The following is a 14128-nucleotide window of genomic DNA, read 5'->3' as shown; positions in this document are numbered from 1 at the left end:
AAAGCATACAGTTCAAAGGCACATAATGGAGAAATAAAGAATGACAAGGTGAAGAGAAGCAAAGGATAAGACAGCAGAAGTAGAGCTGGACAATGAAGGAGAGGTTTTGTTCTTGTTAATAATGATATATTTGGTGTTAATTGTACAAAGTAAGGAAGTGAGTAAAAGCTCAAAGGTTTATGTTTATTAACTTATGGCTAACAACAACAACAACAAGTAGCATAGAGTTAAGGAACTAGCTGACTACCCGATAACCATTGCTTCCCTCCTCCCCCTACTGCCTATCAGAGAGACGTAGCAGAGTGGGGGGAGCAGGAGCCAATGCTGGGGGGGTCGAATTAAAATCTGGTTCCCCCCCAGAACTGTTGGGGGCAGAGGAGGCAGAGATGTAACTGGGACCGGGCGCAAGCCGGGAATTAGCTGATTCCCAGCTCATGCTCTGTTACAGACGCTGCACCTCTGCTTTTTAAATGTATTAAGAGTCATCAATTTAACATCCCTAAAGTAGTAAGTATATTGTCTAGCAATACTACCAAAACTTCTACTGCTTACTGGGCTCCTAAGAAACATTTAGGAGTAAATTAGAGCTAAATATCAGCACAGATTACTGAGAGCTAGGACTGGTTGCTGTAAACAGTCGTTATGAGACTGGGAAAAAAAACTTGTCAACACCTGTGGTAAATGGACATTTGGCTAACTAAAATCTTGCCAGACCAAGGAGTGCTGGACTACAGAGGCCCAATCTGTAGTAGCAAAATAATTCTGTCTTTAGTTAGACATCTGGCTCACCAAAATCATGCTGGACAATGGAAGTTGCCAGACCACAATGCAACATTTTAGAGGGGGTCAACCTGTAATATCTTACACTACGTATTTGCCTACTACAATTTTGGGTTTTCCCTTTTAAATTCTAAAAATTTAAAGTTATCCCTTTTGTCTTGTCTCCTGCCTTTCCTGACGTTAAGCATTGCCTACCTTAGGCTGGGGACACAGCATATGTACAGTGCACATCAAAGGTGGTGGCTTATGTTGTTGAGTCCTGTGATGATGTTGCTTGTATAGATAACGGGGACAGGGTTGGCACAACACTGATTGCATGGGTGGATTCTTGGGTGAGCATGATTGCTAAGAAGAGTGTGTTTCAGATTAGGGGTTGTCACATGACCTAACCACAAGCCACCACATCCGAAGCTCATACCACAGCACATCCCCCACTGTGATCTATGGTTCTCTGCCATAAAGTGCCAGCAATGCCCCTCTGCCATGCACATTTGCCAAACTGGACAGTCTCTATGACAAAGGATTAATGGACACAAATCAGATATTCAAAAAGGTAACACACAGAAACCTGCTGGGGAACATTTTAACTTGACTGGGCACTAATTAACGGATCTCTAAGTTACTATATTATTACAAGCCAATTTCACAAATCGGCTTGAGAGAAGCGCTGAAGAACTTGGTTTCATTCACAAGCTTGACACCTGTAATCAAGGTTTGAACAAAGACCTGACTTGGATGGGCCACAACATTCTATACCCTAACACAAAAAGCTAAGCACTGGGTACTTATCGCCCACTCTATTAGCCTCATTTATCACAGGTTCCCAAACTAGGTGGCTACGTCTAGACTGGCATGATTTTCCACAAATGCTTTTAACGGAAAACTTTTCCGTTAAAAGCATTTGCAGAAAAGAGCATCTAGATTGGCACAAACGCTTTTCCGTAAAAGCACTTTTTGCGGAAAAGCATCCGTGCCAATCTACACGCTGTTTTGCACAAGAAAGTCCTGATCGCCATTTTTGCGATCAGGTCTTTTTTGTGCAAAACAATACCACATTGTCTACACTGGCCCTCTTGTGCAAAAGCATTTGCGCAAGAGGGCTTTTGCCCCAACAGGAGCAGCATAGCATTTCCGCAAGAAGCACTGATTTCAGACAGTAGGAAGTCAGTGTTCTTGCGGAAATTCAAGCGGCCAATGTAGACCGTTGGCAAGTTTTTCCGCAAAAGCACATGCGTTTGTGGAAAAACTTGCCAGTCTAGACGCAGCCGGTGTGTGTGAGAAGTCTCCGGGGGGGGGGGGGGAAGAAGGGGAGCCAGCGGCACAACCCAGCTCTCCCCATCAATCCCCCCCACCCCCTCAAAAAAAAAAAAAAAAAAAAAACACAGAAAATACTGGACATGTGAAATGTCCGGTATTTTCTGTTTTTCTTGGCTCTCGGGCATCTACCGGAACAAATGCATCTCGGGCTGGCTGGGGCAGGGGGAGGATGGAGCATCCCAGGCAGACTTCAAAATGGCTACCTTAAAAGGGCAATACCTGCTCAGCTTTTAAAAGGGAAACTTGTTTTTCAACCCCGATCAGTTGGTTTGGGTATTTTTTTTTGGCTCAACAAGTTTTGCTGCTACTGTGTGTGTGTGTGTGTGTGGGGGGGGGGGGGGTTCTCAAAAATTAAAAAGGGAACGTGATGCCATAAAGTTTGGGAACCACTGCTTTCAGTTACAATATTTTTTCCCCCTCTCTTTCCCTCCCCCATCCCTCTTTCGCTCCTATTTATGTATACCCTGGATGCCTTACTCCATACATCTGAAGAAATGGGTTGTGCACACAAAAGCTCATGATACCATCTACATTTGTTAGTCTCCAAGGTGCTGCAGAACTATTCCTTGTTTAAGTTTTTTTCACTATACAGCTGTTAATTAGCTAGTTTCAAAACTGAGTTTTAACTTAAAGGATGAATACAAATTATTGTTATGGAATAAAACAGATATAGGTGTACTTGGGTTAAAGTTTATGGAAAAGTCAGATTAGAGGAGCTAATAGTTCCCTCTGGCTTTGGGCTGTATAAAATTAACATTTGAGGAGGTGGCCTTTGCTCAAGAGTGAACAGATCATGAAAAATGACCTTTCCAAATATTTAAGAGCAAAAAAACCAAAACAAAACAAATCTGGCTCCGAAATCTGAATTTCAAGCATAATTTTCCTTGAAGTGTACTAACAGATCATGTAAGGGATTCAGAACACTAGGTGAGTTTGATTCCTACCTTCTAAAAATCTAATTTTAATCAAATTGCACCTTGTGTAAAGTTCCTATTTGCTTTGTTAGGAACTAATTTTATACTGTATCTGCCATTATAACTTCTCATAGCAAATGTGCTCACCCATCAATGTCTTTTAAAAGCCTAATTGTGTAACCTTATTACATTCCTAGATAAAATATTTCATTTATTAAGGTTACATACATGGGTAAATAAAGGATAAAAATGTTAGGAGATGTAATCATCCCAGCAACAAGTATTACAAACCCAGGATATTCAAAGTTAAGCCACATTAAGTGGGTAAAAGTTAATGCAAGTGAAATCCGAACATGGCAAGTTATGGAAATACATAATTAAGGTACCTTTAATTAATCCTACAGATATACGGTACCCAATATTCATATACATATACAATAAATATTGATATACAATACTGGTTGTAGTTTCAAACTAGAAGATATTAGTTTCTGAAAACATTTGATTTCTAGTTTGGTTGTTTTTCTTTTCCTTCATGAGAAGCCAAGATACTGAGGAATGGAAAATGTGACATTTTTTTCCTCAGGCATCTAGGTTTTGGAATACGAAGCAGTGGCTGTTTTCATAAGAGACTTCTTTTTAATGCAAACTAACTTCACTGTTTATGTGAGTTATACATCAATCATTTTGAAAGAAGGTGATGATATTTAATAGTTTTCTGTAATACCACAATTTATCAAGACTAGCTGAAGGAGAAACATTGTGTTACAAAGAATAATGGCAAAAAGTGGCTTTAATCCTTCTTGAAATGTAGCCAATAAATTGAGTTATGACTAAATGGGAAGCTTGATTAGGTCGAACTGTTCTGTTAATAAGAGCTCTCAGGATCCAGCACCATGTGTCAGGCAAGTGTTAAGTTTCTTGGCAGACCCACTTGAAAATTAAACTTTAACTTGGATTTATTTGTAAATTCTCAGAAAATGTATTGTGCGCCCAAAGATTAATTTTGGGGAGATTTATTGAATTCTTTAAACATAAAATTATTTTAATTTCAAAAAGAATCTCAACCTTAACTATGGAGCCACTAATGAAGTTTCCATAAGTTTACAGTGATACAAGAACAAATTATGTGAAATTTATCCAATTTTCAATCATGTAGATTAAAGTTACACACACGGCCATCCCCCTCTCCACTTGTTGCAAATGTATGCAATCTGAGTTGGGTAATATTAACTACAGTTGCACAAGTACTGCTTTGTCATGTTGCTAGACAATTTTATATTATAACATCAATTTGGAATCAGAAATAAGTGTCAGGAATTTTTATAAGGATGATAAATTCTTAGAAGAAAGTGCATTTGTAGAAGACAAATGCAATACATTACAAAGAAAGGATTTTTTTTGCAGAAATTGTACTAGTTATAATAAAATTAAACTATTTCAGATAAAAATGACATGGAAAGACTAGAAACTTGATTATGTATTTTAGGTTATTTTAACAATTTACAGTTCAGTAATTGTTCATAAACACTTAGCTTACATTTGTTATTTTTAATAATTTTCATTACTATATGTACAACCTACAGCAGTGTTTCCCAAATGGTGTTCCAGAATTCCGCAAAGTGAAAATAAGGGTCCCACAAGAAAATTCCATTATAACATTATGATTTAAAAAAATAATATTTAAGCATTTATTAATTGAAAACAATTTTCATTTGTTTTTGCCACAATAAGTATCCCTATGTAATGCCAGTTTCTCTAGAGAGTGGGGATGATGATGTCACTACCCAGCGCTGTGCACGCAGTCAGTCAGTAATTCAATTGCCTGTTATGTACCTCCATATGTCTGATTGCTATTAGGAGTTCCACAAAATTCTTTCAAGTTTAAAAGGGTTCCATGGCCAAATAAAATTGGGAAACACTGATTTACAGAATGGTTGTGTATTCCTGGATCAGTTTTGTGGGGGTGTTTGTCTTCAAAATCAACAACTACAAAATACATTCAGAGAAAATGAGATTAATCTTTGTCAGAGCTGGTATGGCCGAACTTGTAACTTTTTTGTTACTGTCCTTTAAAATACTGCACTTTGTTTAGCTACAATATATATTATATTAATAATTTAATAAGTTAAAGACTCACTGTTTTAGTTTCTCTGTGAAAATATACTGCGTGAAATCCTCCACTGACGGTGCAAAATACACGGTATCTTTGATATGAATACCTTTTGCTTCAATATGCTCAGGGCTGTTAAACTGTAACACATAGAAGGGATGCAAAACAGGACCAAATATCTCAAATACCTGAAATGAAGAAAAAAAAATTTACAATTTACCTGAAAAAAATACTGCCAAGGAAAAAGACAACTGTGAAATTTTAGATGTAAATATTATTGTTATCATCAAGACAACACTAACTATTGTGTTTAAAAAAACAAATAATTTTCTGCATGTTGAGATTAGATTTTTTTTTGGTGGATTGTTTAACAGTTCTAGTCTTTCTTCAGCAAATATCACTGCTAAAAAATTATTATTTTTCCATATCCAATCTTGTCACCATGGCACCAATAGCAGTATCTGTGGGCACTTGTACTTCAGAAACGCACAAGAGCAGAAGTACTGCAGGGAGCAGGGGTGAGCAGGGACTCAAGCAGTGCCCACTTGCCTCATGCTCTTTGCATCACGCCCACTCCTCCCCCCTCCCCACATTGCCTATAGGCAACAATGGGGAGAAGGAGCCAGTGCTGGGGGGGAGCCAGCTTAAATGCCAGCTCTCCCCAGCACCATCTCCAGGGTGTCACCCCCCCCCCCCCGCCTTTATCCGAGGAGAGGGAAGGGGAGGAGGAGATGGGGATACTTTGCAGCAGCATCCCCTGTGCACAGGGATCCCAGCGGGGAGCTGGGCCCCCCTGTGGACAGGGGCTGTTTCTGTCAAGCAACCCCTGTTCACACAGCCAAGGATGGCTGTGTGCGGAGGCTGCTGGACTCAGCACGATTGCTGCGCCTCTGCATTTTAAATGTAGGAAGAGTCCATCAACTCTTACTACATTTAAAAGGCAGAGCTGCAGCATGGATGGCTCCGGCTCAAGTAGGCCCCTGGAGCTACTCTCACTGAGGCTTTGCAGAGGCGCTTATTGATTAATTATCTAGTCCAGCGTTTCCCAGTTTCATTTGGCCACGGAACCCTTTTAAACTCAAAATACTTTTGTGGAACCCCTAATAACAGTCTTAGATATGGAGCTGAAAAAGTAGACCACAAATAAGTAAGGATAATAATAAACAAATGCTAAACAAGGTCATGAGATCTACAATTAATTTAAGTGCACATAATTAAAAAAATCACATTTAATGTATACAAAAATATTTTTTTAACTCAAAATGTTATGGTAATGGAATTCTCACGGAATCCTTATGTTCACTTCGAGGAACCCCTGGGTTCCACGGAACACCATTTGGGAAACACTGGTCTAGTCAATACAAATTGTACTGACTACGATTAGCCAGATAATCACATTTTAACACTCAGCTCCAACTCCCCTGCCATCTCCCACGGGGCTAGAACACATGAAATCTACTAGCCTGGGGCCCCTACGCTCTGGTGTGCAAGGGAAATGTGGGGAGTGTCTTTATCCTTCTCAGCCAATGAGGGTTTGTTGTTTTGTTTTTTCTTTGCTTCTCACTGGTGCACGGTCCCTGACTGATTTTTCTGTTAGAACATATTTACATGCCTGAAATCAAATCACAGCAGAAACTCTCATCTTTTCCTGTAATTCTTTTTAAAACAAAGATATCAAAACACAGTCAGTTTCAAATAAAGTCGGACAGACCTTCCCTGGTGCAGCCACACACACAAAAGAAAGAATGTTTGTAATTTTCCAAACCCTTTTTTGGGATCCCGCTGCTGTCCAATTCCCACATAAACAAGAGGAAACAGACTATAGTGAAAATGACTGCAGAGAAACGCTCTCAAAAGCACAAAACAAACGTTGATGTTTCATTTATAGTTGAGTCAAATGTAACTCATAAGATAAAGTAAAATATTCATATATCAATGACTGTATGTTTGTGTTCCTTTAAGAAATTCTCATTTACAAGTATACCTCTGAAGAATCTTACTGAAAACTCAGTTTTATAAAAAAATTTCCTTGCAAGTATTAGAAATGACTAATTATTCTAGTATTACATATACAGTCTTAAATGTAAGATGCATACTTCGGTTTTCAAAAACAGTCACACTGTAAATTAAAGAGCTAGCAAACTAACCTAGCAAATGTTTTATAGAACAAATTGCAATACAACACACAGCTTTTGTATTTTACACACCTTGCCTGCTGCATGCCGATCTGCTTTAAAAATGATGCTTTCCTCATTTACTGCAGGTAGGCCTTTCAGAGATTCAATTATTACTAAAATACAAGAAGGTTTAAAATTCATTCACCTTTACCAATGTATTTACCCAATTATTTTAGTAAGAAGCAGTGACTGAAAAGAAAGAGCATGTTTAATTTTGAAACAACTTTAAATGATAACATTTGTGGATAAAACACTGATGTACATTTGTCATGAGATATATACTCATTAAATGATTTTCCAAATGAAGTTTTATCTTTATACACATAATACATTAAAAAGCACTTTTATAGTATCAACATTTTTTAGCAAGCTGATGAATTTATAAAGGCACCCACACAAGAAAACTGCAGCACACAATAACTTCAAGATTATATAATAAAACCTCCTTCAAAATCATATAATAAAACCTCCCTTGTGACACGGCAAGAATGACAAATTGATAATGATCCTAAGCAGGAAGAAGGGAAAAGGAAAAGTTAGGTATAGGACCAATATTTATAATAGACTTCATGGTGAGAGAACAGTGCGAGAAGAAATTAATTGAGGGGGGAGGTATAAGGGGAGAGAGAGAATAGCTTCACATACTAGGCACTATCATCACTAGGCAAAACTTGCTTTCTAGCCCAAAACTTCATGTGGATCCCCTGAAAGCTTCTTGGCTTTCAAGTGAAGGGCCACGGGCTCACAGGAAAAAGAAGCAAGTCATTACTGGTTATCATTAAGTATCATTTGACCCTGTCAAGCTTGTGGAGAAAGTAGTTTGTGGTATAGATTTATTTTGGGATGCAATCATTGAAGACTGAAATTATGAGCTGGATTAGGGATGCTAGATATTGGGTAACTGAATAGTTGTGTAACTGCATGAAATCTTAGTGGTTACATGACTATTCTATAGTCCTCAGGGCCGAGGCCAGGAGCCAATGCACTCCAACCCCGCTCCTAAGGAGCCGCTTACCATCCCACACAGCTGCCTCTGTGTCAGAGCCAGCAACACTGGGTAGCAGAGGGAGTCGGTCGAGAAGGGAAGCCAGTTTAAAAACCAGCTCTGCGCGCAGACCAGCTGCCTGCCACCGATACAAGCTCCCCACAGACAGAGGCTGCTCTGCCAGATGTGGAGCAGCCTCTGTCCAGAGCACTTCTCTGCCTCCCCCTACTGCTGCCTCTAATACAGGCAGCAGCGCCGGGGGGGGGGGGGGCAGGGGCCTGGCAACACCCCAGAACCAGCTCCTGCTTCCCCCGCTTGAGAAGGAGCAAGAGGACGGGGAAATGCATGTAGTTGACAAGATTAATCAATAAGCCCAGACTTAACGGTTAATCATATTATCAACTACATGTTGACATCCCTATCTTGGACTGCAGGTGATAGTCTTTTGATGCTAAAAGGAGTTGGTTTGTTGGGGAGAGGGGGTTGTTTTGCATGATTTTTTGATGGCTTGTTCAAAAAACTGTTTTACTAAATCTCCATAGTAAATCCCAGATCCGAATAAGTAAATATTGCAAATTAAATGCAAAATTGCATAATGCACTATTTGAGTTGCATTCAACATCCACCATCTTCCCCTCAGCCCAAATCGTATTACAGAATTTAACAGAAACAAGACATACCAATTCCTATAAAAACTGCAAAACTAGCTAGCTTCTCTATAAAGTTAGTTTGTTACAGTTGCAAATAATGATTTTAAAAGTCCAATATCTTTAAAGCAAGAACAATCTTCCACAATCTTATTATATGGAGTTTGAACTACAGAATCAGCTGCATCATCTGGCAGTAGATGTGTTGTTTTTTTGTTGTTTTTTTTAAAAGAGTCACATGATTCTTTTATAAGTGTTCTTCAATCTAAATATAGGTGTTATCACCAACTACCACTATGGTTTAGAATATAATGTACGTTATAAAATTTGAACATAGTATTTTAAAAGCTATGTTAGTCTCTATGAGGCTTTAGTGCCACCTCCTACTGGCACTGCTAGGCAAAAAACTCTCCAGCTTCAATCCCTTGAGCATAGATGCACCAAAGTGGAGCTGCATCTACTTGAACATGTATTAACTTTGTATGTTTTCAGTTATGTACAAGTGCCATGGGCGTCAGGATAGCCACTTCTTGCTATAAGAGTGAAGAAAACAGCTCACTAACTCAGTATGAGCAGATTTGAAAGGCACTGCCTTATCCCCAGTTAAGTGGATGATTACCAGAGCATTTGTGGAAGAGATGATGTGCAACAGTTAAGCAATAAAAAACTGCTGCATGGGAGAGAAAGAGGGGAGGACTGGATGTAGGAAAGTAGTGCTCTGTTGACATGGTTGTGGCTCTATGCCAAACTGCCAGAGATAGGAATTTTTTTCTGGTGTTTCTTTTAATTTCATTTTTAGTGATAAGCTTTGAAGACAGTGCAGGTTGGACCTCCCAAAACCAGGACTCTCTGGGACAATGGATGTCCTACATCAAGGAGTCCTGGCTGAGCACCAGTGGGAAGAGTGCTGGTGTCTGGGAGGCCCGCAGGACATGGGCAGGGACTTGAGCCCCAGCAGTATAGCAGCGCCAGCACCGGTAGCAGGCTGTGGATGCTGCACCCTGGGCTGCCAGGGCCGCAGCAACCCAACAGATGGGGTGGCTGGAGCCAGCAGTAGGGAGAGGCAGTGAACTGGGGGGCTGGAAGCAGGGGACTTCTCCTGGCCTGGCAAATTCCCTCATTTGGGACTGGCCAGATTCCAAGGGTGGATACCAGATGTATCCACAGTACAGGTTGGACCCATCTTCATTTTGTTTCTACTAAATCAGTACAGTACATCTCCATTTCTATTTTTTAAAAATAATGCTACTATCTTTTTCCTGCCTTTTTAAAAGGTCACCCCAATAGCCTCTATTATGGTAACCCTACCTTCCTGCAAAGTACTAGAATTGTCAGACGGGAAGATCAGATGTGCCAAAACAATTATGGCATGAAGGTTATAACTTCATGTTATTCTGTCACTATAAATATTGAAGCTTTACTGCTTCTACACAGTGCTGCTGTTAAAAAAAATAAATCGTAAAGTAATTAGATTTCTGACAGAGCTGTAATACTGCATAATTAATGGAAGCTTACTAGAGTGGTATAATTGAACAGACACGGAGAGGTAGCTTTTAAAAAAAACAAAACAACCCACTAATTATAGTAATCTCTTCTAGAACATTTATGATTCCGCTACCTTGGAATATTTAATGAGCATACCATAAGGTACACTTCATGTGCCTGAAAACCATCACCTTGTACTGAAGTGTTTAGCATAAGTATACAGTAGTACTAGCAAACAAGCATTCTTAACGATATAGCCACCTTAAAAGACATAAGATTATATATTTCTAATCATTAGAATCAGATAGTTAAAAACTATAATTCAGACAACAGTACAAGAACTGGAATGAATGAGGAAAAAAGTTCCCTGAAAGTGGATAACATTTCCTTTAGGATTGTGGGACACTAACCCCTGCGGCAGGAGGTCTATGCAGACAGAACAGGCTCTCTCTAATATTCATACATTATAATATCTGCTATGAAGTATTAGTTCTAACTGACATACTCTTTTAAAAAGATATGCAAGAAATTATATTATGAACACAATGTGGTAGACAGGAAATGAGTCTAACGGATTCTTAATTAAATTTTTTAATGTATCTTCATTGAAAATGGAAGTTTATTTTCTAGTCTTTTTTTTTTTTTTTTTTTTTAAAGAGTTAACTGTGTTCTAGAGCTGTGTTTCCTTTTGTCGCATTACTGCAGAGAAGCATTTAAGGTTTACTCCTTTATCCTACCAGAAGTCAGCGTTCATAGTTGCTGGCCCACAGATACTCCAGGGGCCTGTTGGGCATAACATCCAGGCATACTAAATCCAAATCCAAAGTAAACTGACCCCTCTCAAGGCAGCACAATGCTCAATTAGGCAAGTTCATTGCTCCCTCACCATTTGTGTGGTCTCTTACTCAATGTCTCTGCAAAACTTCATTAAACAGTTCTAAGCAGCCGTGTTGTTGATAATCTTTCAGCATTTTGGGACTTGAAACTGAAGTGTCCTAGCAGGCGAATTTCTTAAAAATTGCTAAAATTACAATGTTTCCAACTGTTAGTCTGACTTATGATAGCATGCCTGCAAACTTTATTGGTAAGACAACCACTCTTCCTGCATCTAAGGGCTCATCTAGACTACGCGGAAGATTCGAAAGAGGACATGCAAATTCCACTAAATTTGCATATCTTCTTCCAATCTCACTTTCGGAAGTGGAATTCGAAAGTCAAAGTAATCAAGGTGAGTTTTTTTTGGCAAGTCCCCTTCCCCTTTTTCGAAAAGCTACTTTTCCTCCACTTTTGAAAGTGAGATCGTAAGATACGCAAATTCTCTGCGAATTTGCATATCCTCTTTCGAATCTTCCGTGTAGTCTAGCTGAGCCCAGATTATGTACAGAAATAGGTCTACCTTCAGCTCTCATAAGCAGCCAAAGTAAACAGTAAATAAACATATTAGAAGCTAAGTTCAAACTCACACAATGGAAGACACCTAAAAAACATTCATATATGCCTTTTCGCACCATGATAGACTACCTCCACCCTCCATGTACTCTGCAGCAAGACAAACTCAAATTCTGTGGCGGTCTGATGCAACCCGCCAGCTCTATGGTAGCTTTAGGTGCGTTTTTAGATGGAGATTTTATTGTACAATACGTTTTCACAGTAGTTGAGTATTTACCTGCGTAATTTATTCTAACTTTAAAAATTAGTTTACAATTTTATAAATATTGAAAATTTTAGTAATGTTGTTATGATACACATGTGCCTCAATCTATCGACCCACTTTGTTCCACTATATGCAGATTGCCAGAGTAGGAAGAAGAGATGGGTATGGAAAGATCACACATTTTGAGTTGATGAGAAGCAGCCATCAAAAACTGAAAAGAAGAACATATAATTGGAAACTCTGGAAGAGACAAGACTTTCAATGACTGAGCATTAATTATTAATACCTGGGAAGCAAAAGCAGTCTAAATGTGAGAATAGAGAATTTACAGCAAGAAATAAAGGAATGAGGTATCATGTGGCTTTTAAGACCTTGGCTCACACAGTTTGGGACATAGAAGGTATGTCCATAGCAATGTAAGTCCAAGATTAGTTGGACTTCAGTCAACTGACTCAAGTCTAGTAGCCATATCCCAGAGTTCCTAGCACTCTGCCCCCAGTGAAATGTGGCAGCTGTAGCTCTAGGACTGTAGTGCTCTGTGTGAGAATTTAACTGTTCATCAAGTTACACAAAGTTTGAACTAACCACCAACACAGCCTGCTGAGCTCACTTTCTTCTGTGCATTTTTCAGCTACTAGAACAAAAGGGCCTAGAAAATATGGCCTTCCCCTAGTTTGCATGCAACTATCTGGAGTTTCTGCTTCAGGAAAAACGTACCACTATTAGCAGCCAGAACTGGATCAGAATCCATGAAGGAATTAACATGGTGCTAGGCCTTTTGTTCTGCCTGCAGCCCAGAGGGAAACAAGTTAAGACACCCAAAACTCCCCTCTGTTCCCACCTCACTGCACTAGACCCCATCCTGGAGGAAGGGAGATGCTCAGAGGCTAGGGCCCCCCCAGCCTACACACCCCACATGTGAACCGGGAAGAGCAGCTCCAGTCTACCTGGTGCCCTTGGGGAAGGTAGGAGCAGCTGCAGCATGAGAAGCCAGGATGTTCCCACCCACCTCCAGGACTGGGGGATGCACACGGGAAGGTCTCACATTTCCACAGGAAGCCTCTGTCACCAGCCAGGGCCCTCTGGTGGCCTTACCACGGCCCCCCCAGCAACAGTTGGATTTGTCCTGCCCCTTGCCACACCACTGCTCCACAGTGGGGGAGAGGAGTCTGCGTAAACACTCAGCCACAGGACCAGAGCCATGGCAGCTAGTACTCCATGGGGCAAGTGAATCACTGTAAGCTGGTCTGCTAGCTCCCCCCAGCAGTCCCTGCCCTCCACTGAGCTAGGCAAAGGGGGCAAAGTGGCCAAGGGCTTCTCCCATGGCCTGAAGGGGTGCCAGACCAGCACAGAGACCATGGGGAGATGCGTCTCACCCCCCTGCATACAGGCCTGTCAAGGCATGGGCATGGGCATGGAGCGTGCGGCAGCCTGGTAGCCTAGCAGCCAGCAGTTCGTGACCCAACATCCGTCTGTGAACCAGCAGCTGGGAACCACTGCCACAAGCTTCCAGGGGCAGCTGCTGGCTCCAGCCCCACTATTCTGGGCTGCTCAGAGTTCCCACCAAGACTTAGCCCCTGTCCTGCTGCTTCAGCCCAGTCCCTCTTTTGGATAATGCTCGCTGATCCAGGATCATCCATGGTCGTGCCAGACTATGGATGTTGCTAGAGCAGAGATTGCCAGTTTTGGGAAGTGCAACCTGTTTCTTGTCTAAATTACGTGAAATATTAATAGCTAAAGTGATAACTGAAACCGCTGACTCACATTGCCATTATGTTTCAGAACTGACAACTGAGATTAATGGACCAGTTCACTCCCCTCTACTATTACATAAGACAGACTGCAGATCAGGAATACAGCACTCCCACAATAGTTTACATTTGAAAGGTCACGTTTGAAGCCATAATGGCTAGAAATTTGACTCAAATTTTCAAGCCTGCAAAATCAGGCTTACTCTAGACAGCTGCACTGCTGTAAGATCTCCCACAGCCATGCTATGGCAACAGAAGGGAGCGCTCCCATCATAATTAAACCACTCCCAACCAGCTTCAGTAGC

The 14128-nt window shown here is 40.6% G+C and overlaps 1 protein-coding gene across 2 annotated transcripts in view; it reads right to left on the bottom strand.

Moving 5' to 3' along the window:
• NAF1 (nuclear assembly factor 1 ribonucleoprotein) overlaps window positions 1-14128 on the bottom strand; it is a 34762-nt gene that overhangs the window by 12631 nt on the left and 8003 nt on the right. For both annotated transcript variants that reach the window (XM_075930145.2, XM_075930144.2), the window contains exons 4-5: window positions 7332-7414; window positions 5152-5312 (exon numbers count right to left, since the gene is read on the bottom strand). In XM_075930145.2, the coding sequence (XP_075786260.2) occupies window positions 5152-5312; window positions 7332-7414 (244 nt within the window). The remainder of the gene's footprint in view (window positions 1-5151; window positions 5313-7331; window positions 7415-14128) is intronic.

This window comes from Pelodiscus sinensis, chromosome 4, assembly GCF_052426305.1.
Source record: "Pelodiscus sinensis isolate ZL-2025 chromosome 4, ASM5242630v1, whole genome shotgun sequence".
NCBI classification, from domain to species: domain Eukaryota; kingdom Metazoa; phylum Chordata; order Testudines; family Trionychidae; genus Pelodiscus; species Pelodiscus sinensis.
The sequence above is the reverse complement of the archived record's forward strand: the minus strand, read 5'-3'. Positions and strand labels throughout refer to the sequence as shown.